This window comes from Oncorhynchus mykiss, chromosome 7 (assembly GCF_013265735.2).
Source record: "Oncorhynchus mykiss isolate Arlee chromosome 7, USDA_OmykA_1.1, whole genome shotgun sequence".
In the NCBI taxonomy this organism is placed as follows: Eukaryota; Metazoa; Chordata; class Actinopteri; order Salmoniformes; family Salmonidae; genus Oncorhynchus; species Oncorhynchus mykiss.
In genome coordinates, this window is record NC_048571.1 from 89,111,587 (window position 1) to 89,121,879 (window position 10,293).

Here is a 10,293-nt window from a genome sequence, read left to right on the forward strand (position 1 = left end):
AATTGAACTTTTTGGCAACAATGCAAAACGTTATGTTTGGCGTAAAAGCAACACAGCTCATCACCCTGAACACACCATCCCCACTGTCAAACATGGTGGTGGCAGCATCATGGTTTGGGCCTGCTTTTCTTCAGCAGGGACAGGGAAGATGGTTAAAATTGATGGGAAGATGGATGGAGCCAAATACAGGACCATTCTGGAAGAAAACCTGATGGAGTCTGCAAAAGACCTGAGACTGGGACGGAGATTTGTCTTCCAACAAGACAATGATCCAAAACATAAAGCAAAATCTACAATGGAATGGTTCAAAAATAAACATATCCAGGTGTTAGAATGGCCAAGTCAAAGTCCAGACCTGAATCCAATCGAGAATCTGTGGAAAGAACTGAAAACTGCTGTTCACAAATGCTCTCCATCCAACCTCACTGAGCTCGAGCGGTTTTGCAAGGAGGAATGGGAAAAAATGTCAGTCTCTCGATGTGCAAAACTGATAGAGACATACCCCAAGCGACTTACAGCTGTAATCGCAGCAAAAGGTGGCGCTACAAAGTATTAACTTAAGGGGGCTGAATAATTTTGCACGCCCAATTTTTCAGTTTTTGATTTGTTAAAAAAGTTTGAAATATCCAATAAATGTCGTTCCACTTCATGATTGTGTCCCACTTGTTGTTGATTCTTCACAAAATATTATCGCTTGCACAGTGCTCATTGGGATGTTTAAAGCTTGGGAAATATTTTTGTATCCAAATCCGGCTTTAAACTTCTTCACAACAGTATCTCGGACCTGCCTGGTGTGTTCCTTGTTCTTCATGATGCTCTCTGCGCTTTTAACGGACCTCTAAGACTATCACAGTGCAGGTGCATTTATACGGAGACTTGATTACACTCAGGTGCATTGTATTTATCATTATTAGTCATTTAGGTCAACATTGGATCATTCAGAGATCCTCACTGAACTTCTGGAGAGAGTTTGCTGCACTGAAAGTAAAGGGGCTGAATAATTTTGCACGCCCAATTTTTCAGTTTTTGATTTGTTAAAAAAGTTTGAAATATCCAATAAATGTCGTTCCACTTCATGATTGTGTCCCACTTGTTGTTGATTCTTCACAAAAACATACAGTTTTATATCTTTATGTTTGAAGCCTGAAATGTGGCAAAAGGTCGCAAAGTTCAAGGGGGCCGAATACTTTCGCAAGGCACTGTATATCCTGGTGCCCCTATTATATATCCTGGTGCCCCTATTATATATTCTGGTACCCCTATTATATATCCTGGTACCCCTATTATATATCCTGGTGCCCCTATTATATATCCTGGTGCCCCTATTATATACACCGGTGCCCCTATCCTGGTACCCCTATTATATATCCTGGTGCCCCTATTATATATCCTGGTGCCCCTATTATATACACCGGTGCCCCTATCCTGGTACCCCTATTATATATTCTGGTACCCCTATTATATATCCTGGTGCCCCTATTATATATCCTGGTGCCCCTATTATATATCCTGGTGCCCCTATTATATATCCTGGTGCCCCTATTATATATCCTGGTGCCCCTATTATATATCCTGGTACCCCTATTATATATCCTGGTGCCCCTATTATATATCCTGGTGCCCTTATTATATATTCTGGTACCCCTATTATATATCCTGGTGCCCCTATTATATATCCTGGTGCCTCTTTTATATATCCTGGTACCCCTATTATATATCCTGGTGCCCCTATTATATATCCTGGTGCCCCTATTATATATTCTGGTACCCCTATTATATATCCTGGTACCCCTATTATATATCCTGCTGCCTCTATTATATATGCTGCTAATCATATTATATACACTGGTTTCCCTTACTATATTTATATTTGTGCCCTCATTTTTCACATCCACATTGTACTAAATAATCTTAGAGATAGTCACTGTTGAATTCCTGATTTATTTTTCTAATATTTGTGTACCTCTTTCTGCCTCCATGTGCCCCTCAGCGAAGCGGCTAAAGAAAGGCATGGCGACGGCCAAACAGAGACTAGGAAAGATCCTCAAGATCCACCGCAACGGGAAGCTCCTCCTGTAACAGGAAGTGACTCGCTACGGAGCATTGCCATTGGCTCCTGCAGTACTCTTAGCATATGAACTGGCTCCATCTCCTTTCCTTTGATTGGTGCTGGGCTAACAGACAGACTGAAACAGTCAACATTGGTTTTGCCTATACTTAAAAGTGTACAGAATAATTGCTAGAAATATTTTTTAAGAAAAATGTGTCATTTTACTACAGTCAGTTTATCAGGGGGTCGCTATGCTATGCGTTAAACTAGGTGCTGCGGCCCAAACGGCAGCCTATACCCTTTATAGTGCCCTGGTCAAAAGTAGTGCGCTACAAAGGGAATAGGCTGCCGTTTGGGACGCGACCAAGAAGTACATCCAGGACCCTGAAAGTATCCCTTCCATGTATTCAGTTGGATGGGTTAAAGATAGTTTATAGAGAATTCATTCCTACTCTTTCGATGGGGGTTATCATTAACCTTGCAATATTTGTTTTAGAATTTAAGAAATAATTGTTGCTTTCTGTCCTCCCCAGACCAGACTTAGCCTGAAATACAGTCTGTTTGTGCTAACATTCCACCCGCAGACATATTAGGCGACAAGGAGTGGAATGTTAGCACAGACTGTATTTCTCCACGCTAAACCCAGACCTTCACTAGATACACTCACCTCCGCGCTATTCCTTTGTTTGCTAAGCACTATCAGTTACGATATATTTATTGTCCTAATATACTGTTTCATGTCATAGACGTGGAAAGGAAAGCCAACAAGGCACTTAATAAAATAACTTGCGATGGGAATTTCAGATGTCAGATATGTCAATATGATGATGGTTCCAGTGTTCAACTGGATTTCTCTGGTCGTTCTCTGAACGGTTTGTAAAAGAAACACAATAAGGAATGGTGTCTTTCTTTGAGCTAATGTTTTCACACCCAAACAAACATATCAACATTATTTCACAATGTGCCATCACTTCCGTTTTAAGACTTTCTTAAGATAGATATTGCGATTATAGACCGTATGAATTAGCTACTTTAAAGACTGTAAAACAAGTAACCAAATGTGTAATATATTGTTCTAAATTTGTACAAACAGTATATTACCACAGCTGACAGTCACAGGAAATGATCCTTAAAGGGATATAATGTGGTATTATTGTCATGCATTATTTAATAAGGATTTATTTGGTATTTCCATATCAATATTCCATAATCTAACATTGACTGTATTGCCAGTCAATTGAAACTCTCTATCCCAAATGGCACCCTATTCCCTATATAGTGCACTACTTTAGACCAGGGCCCTATTCCCTATGTAGTGGCCAACTTTAGACCAGGGCCCATATCTAACTCTCTAAAGGAGGATCGTTATTGAAACACTAATCATGGGCTCCTGAAGATGCTGTAAATCCCATGATGATCGGCCTCATCCAGCTCTCTCACTGTGGCTACATGGGGATACTTTCACTCCTCTGTTGGCTTTAAGGCAGCAACATAGCCTTCATCACTGAAATATGCATCATTTCTATGGCTTGTTATTCACAGTACAGTATGTAGAATGTAGCTTGTACATAGCCTTTTACAGGAATACTTTTTGTATCCTTTTTTTCCTCCCTTAATACTTCATTATTATACATTTCTACTAGTTTTTTATTATAAACAAAATATATGTGAATATATAGACATTAGTCTTTTTGATTTGATTAGACCAATGTTTGTTTTATGTTTGTTTTTAACATTGTTTATTTGTTATTAGACTAAGGTGTTGCCTGGAAAAACAACTGAAGAACAAAATAACATGAATTGTTGTATGGCCTTACATTACTACATACACACAGCTACATTACTACATACACACAGCTACATTACTACATACACACAGCTACATTACTACATACACACAGCTACATTACTACATACACACAGCTACATTACATTACTACATACACACAGCTACATTACATTACTACATATACACAGATACATTACTACATACACACAGCTACATTACTACATACACACAGCTACATTACTACATACACACAGCTACATTACATTACTACATACACACAGCTACATTACATTACTACATACACACAGCTACATTACATTACTACATACACACAGCTACATTACTACATACACACAGCTACATTACTACATACACACAGCTACATTACTACATACACACAGCTACATTACATTACTACATACACACAGCTACATTACATTACTACATATACACAGATACATTACTACATACACACAGCTACATTACTACATACACACAGCTACATTACTACATACACACAGCTACATTACATTACTACATACACACAGCTACATTACATTACTACATACACACAGCTACATTACATTACTACATACACACAGCTACATTACATTACCACATACACACAGCTACATTACATTACCACATACACACAGCTACATTACTTGATTCACACAGCTACATTACATTACTACATACACACAGCTACATTACATTACTACATACACACAGCTACATTACTACATACACACAGCTACATTACATTACTACATACACACAGCTACATTACATTACTACATTCACACAGCTACATTACATTACTACATTCACACAGCTACATTACATTACTACATACACACAGCTACATTACATTACTACATACACACAGCTACATTACTACATACACACAGCTACATTACATTACCACATACACACAGCTACATTACGACATACACACAGCTGCATTACATTACCACATACACACAGCTACATTACTACATACACACAGCTACATTACATTACCACATACACACAGCTACATTACTACATACACACAGCTACATTACATTACCACATACACACAGCTACATTACTACATACACACAGCTACATTACTACATACACACAGCTACATTACTACATACACACAGCTACATTACATTACTACATACACACACACACAGCTACATTACATTACTACATACACACACACAGCTACATTACATTACTACATACACACAGCTACATTACATTACTACATACACACAGCTACATTACTACAAACACACAGCTACATTACTACATACACACAGCTACATTACATTACTACATACACACAGCTACATTACTACATACACACAGCTACATTACTACATACACACAGCTACATTACTACATACACACAGCTACATTACTACATACACACAGCTACATTACTACATACACACAGCTACATTACTACATACACACAGCTACATTACTACATACACACAGCTACATTACATTACTACATACACACAGCTACATTACTACATACACACAGCTACATTACTACATACACACAGCTACATTACTTCATACACACAGCTACATTACTAGATACACACAGCTGCATTACATTACTACATACACACAGCTACATTACTACATACACACAGCTACATTACATTACTACATGCACACAGCTACATTACTACATACACACAGCTACATTACATTACTACATACACACAGCTACATTACATTACTACATATACACAGCTACATTACTACATACACACAGCTACATTACTACATACACACAGCTACATTACATTACTACATACACACAGCTACATTACTACATACACACAGCTACATTACTACATACACACAGCTACATTACATTACTACATACACACAGCTACATTACATTACTACATACACACAGCTACATTACTACATACACACAGCTACATTACTACATACACACAGCTACATTACATTACTACATACACACAGCTACATTACTACATACACACAGCTACATTACTACATACACACAGCTACATTACTACATACACACAGCTACATTACATTACTACATACACACAGCTACATTACTACATACACACAGCTACATTACTACAAACACACAGCTACATTACTACATACACACAGTTACATTACTACATACACACAGCTACATTACTACATACACACAGCTACATTACATTACTACATACACACAGCTACATTACTACATACACACAGCTACATTACATTACTACATACACACAGCTACATTACATTACTACATACACACAGCTACATTACTACATACACACAGCTACATTACTACATACACACAGCTACATTACATTACTACGTACACACAGTTACATTACTACATACACACAGCTACATTACATTACTACATAGACACAGTTACATTACTACATACACACAGCTACATTACTACATACACACAGCTACATTACATTACTACATACACACAGCTACATTACTACATACAGTCAGCTACATTACTACATACACACAGCTACATTACATTACTACATACAGTCAGCTACATTACTACATACACACAGCTACATTACATTACTACATACACACAGCTACATTACTACATACACACAGCTACATTACATTACTACGTACACACAGTTACATTACTACATACACACAGCTACATTACATTACTACATACACACAGTTACATTACTACATACACACAGCTACATTACTACATACACACAGCTACATTACTACATACACACAGCTACATTACATTACTACATACACACAGATACATTACTACATACACACAGCTACATTACTACATACACACAGCTACATTACTACATACACACAGCTACATTACATTACTACATACACACAGCTACATTACTACATACACACAGCTACATTACTACATACACACAGTTACATTACTACATACACACAGCTACATTACTACATACACACAGCTACATTACTACATACACACAGCTACATTACATTACCACATACACACAGCTACATTACTACATACACACAGCTACATTACATTACCACATACACACAGCTACATTACTACATACACACAGCTACATTACATTACCACATACACACAGCTACATTACTACATACACACAGCTACATTACTACATACACACAGCTACATTACTAGATTCACACAGCTACATTACATTACTACATACACACAGCTACATTACTAGATTCACACAGCTACATTACATTACATTACCACATACACGCAGCTACATTACATTACCACATATGAACAGCTACATTACTACATACACACAGCTACATTACTACATACTCACAGCTACATTACATTACATTACCACATATGAACAGCTACATTACTACATACAACCAGCTACATTACATTACTATATACACACAGCTACATTACATTACTACATACACACAGCTACATTACTACAGACACACAGCTACATTACATTACTACATACACACAGATACATTACATTACTACATACACACAGCTGCATTACTACATACACACAGCTACATTACTACATACACACAGCTACATTACTACATACACACAGCTACATTACTACATACACACAGCTACATTACTACATACACACAGCTACATTACTACATACACACAGCTACATTACATTACTACATACACACAGATACATTACTACATACACACAGCTACATTACTACATACACACAGCTACATTACTACATACACACAGCTACATTACATTACTACATACACACAGCTACATTACTACATACACACAGCTACATTACTACATACACACAGCTACATTACATTACTACATACACACAGTTACATTACTACATACACACAGCTACATTACTACATACACACAGCTACATTACTACATACACACAGCTACATTACATTACTACATACACACAGATACATTACTACATACACACAGCTACATTACTACATACACACAGCTACATTACTACATACACACAGCTACATTACATTACTACATACACACAGCTACATTACTACATACACACAGCTACATTACTACATACACACAGCTACATTACTACATACACACAGCTACATTACTACATACACACAGTTACATTACTACATACACACAGCTACATTACTACATACACACAGCTACATTACTACATACACACAGCTACATTACATTACTACATACACACAGCTACATTACTACATACACACAGCTACATTACATTACCACATACACACAGCTACATTACTACATACACACAGCTATATTACATTACCACATACACACAGCTACATTACATTACCACATACACACAGCTACATTAATACATACACACAGCTACATTACTACATACACACAGCTACATTACTAGATTCACACAGCTACATTACATTACTACATACACACAGCTACATTACTAGATTCACACAGCTACATTACATTACCACATACACGCAGCTACATTACATTACCACATATGAACAGCTACATTACTACATACACACAGCTACATTACTACATACACACAGCTACATTACTACATACACACAGCTACATTACATTACTACATACACACAGATACATTACTACATACACACAGCTACATTACTACATACACACAGCTACATTACTACATACACACAGCTACATTACATTACTACATACACACAGCTACATTACTACATACACACAGCTACATTACTACATACACACAGCTACATTACTACATACACACAGCTACATTACTACATACACACAGCTACATTACATTACTACATACACACAGCTACATTACTACATACACACAGCTACATTACTACATACACACAGCTACATTACTACATACACACAGCTACATTACATTACTACATACACACAGATACATTACTACATACACACAGCTACATTACTACATACACACAGCTACATTACTACATACACACAGCTACATTACTACATACACACAGCTACATTACTACATACACACAGCTACATTACATTACTACATACACACAGCTACATTACTACATACACACAGCTACATTACTACATACACACAGCTACATTACTACATACACACAGCTACATTACTACATACACACAGCTACATTACTACATACACACAGCTACATTACTACATACACACAGCTAACTTATTATGATTGTGTTCAAGACAAGAGAGGACGCTTTGAGAAGAAAAAAAACCCCACAAAAATATTAAAAAACTAAGTTTCAAGGACCAATCTCTTGTTTTATGTTCTAATACCGGTTCCAGACGGTTCCAGATTATTTTAGTAGCACCTTGTGAAGGGTTCTCCGTGTCCGTAATGTAATTTATTCATTTTGTTCGCTATTTTATACTTGTACAATTCATAAGAGTTTTGTTTTTTGATATTTTGTCAGCCTGTGAATTAAATACCCCCTACTTAGCAAGTTAGTTCCACTGCGTTGTTTATGTCGTCACTGAGTTTTCAGGCACTGTGCCTTCAGTTAAATTGTGTTTTGTTTGTTTGTTTCATATTGTTTTCACAACTCACTCTGTCATCACGGTCGTCATCAGTCAAGACGTCACATATATGATTATAATTATTATGAATTATCATCCATGTTGAAAAACCATCATGCAATCGATTTGATATTGATATAAAACGTCATTATTAAAAACATTTTTCCGTAAGGTTTGTTCATGTACTGTTTAATAGCAGTGTATCAATGAGAACAACGGAACTCTTTCAGGTTTTATTTGTACATGAATACAGTACATGTATTGCTTTGTCGTGGTTTATTTTTGTATGTCCAACCTATTAAATGGATACACTGGTATACCTGTTGTACTGTCTGTCTACCCTCACAGAGTACATATTACACAATACACTACATACTGTAGTAATGTATCCTGTTGGGATGGTTCACCTCTATAGAACATACTGTAGTAATGTAGTAATGTATCCTGTTGGGGTGGTTCACCTCTATAGAACATACTGTAGTAATGTATCCTGTTGGGATGGTACACCTCTATAGAACATACTGTAGTAATGTAGTAATGTATCCTGTTGGGATGGTTCACCTCTATAGAACATATTGTAGTAATGTATCCTGTTGGGATGGTTCACCTCTATAGAACATACTGTAGTAATGTATCCTGTTGGGATGGTTCACCTCTATAGAACATACTGTAGTAATGTATCCTGTTGGGATGGTTCACCTCTATAGAACATACTGTAGTAATGTAGTAATGTATCCTGTTGGGATGGTTCACCTCTATAGAACATACTGTAGTAATGTAGTAATGTATCCTGTTGGGGTGGTTCACCTCTATAGAACATACTGTAGTAATGTATCCTGTTGGGATGGTACACCTCTATAGAACATACTGTAGTAATGTATCCTGTTGGGATGGAACACCTCTATAGAAC

The 10,293-nt window shown here is 36.8% G+C and overlaps 1 protein-coding gene across 2 annotated transcripts in view; it reads left to right on the forward strand.

Annotated features, from left to right (window-relative positions):
* LOC110529064 (lysine-specific demethylase phf2) overlaps positions 1-3,939 on the forward strand; it is a 133,808-nt gene extending 129,869 nt beyond the window's left edge. For both annotated transcript variants that reach the window (XM_036984353.1, XM_036984354.1), the window contains exon 22: positions 1,991-3,939. In XM_036984353.1, the coding sequence (XP_036840248.1) occupies positions 1,991-2,079 (89 nt within the window). In that variant the 3' untranslated portion in view covers positions 2,080-3,939. The remainder of the gene's footprint in view (positions 1-1,990) is intronic.
* The last annotated feature ends 6,354 nt before the right edge of the window (positions 3,940-10,293 follow it).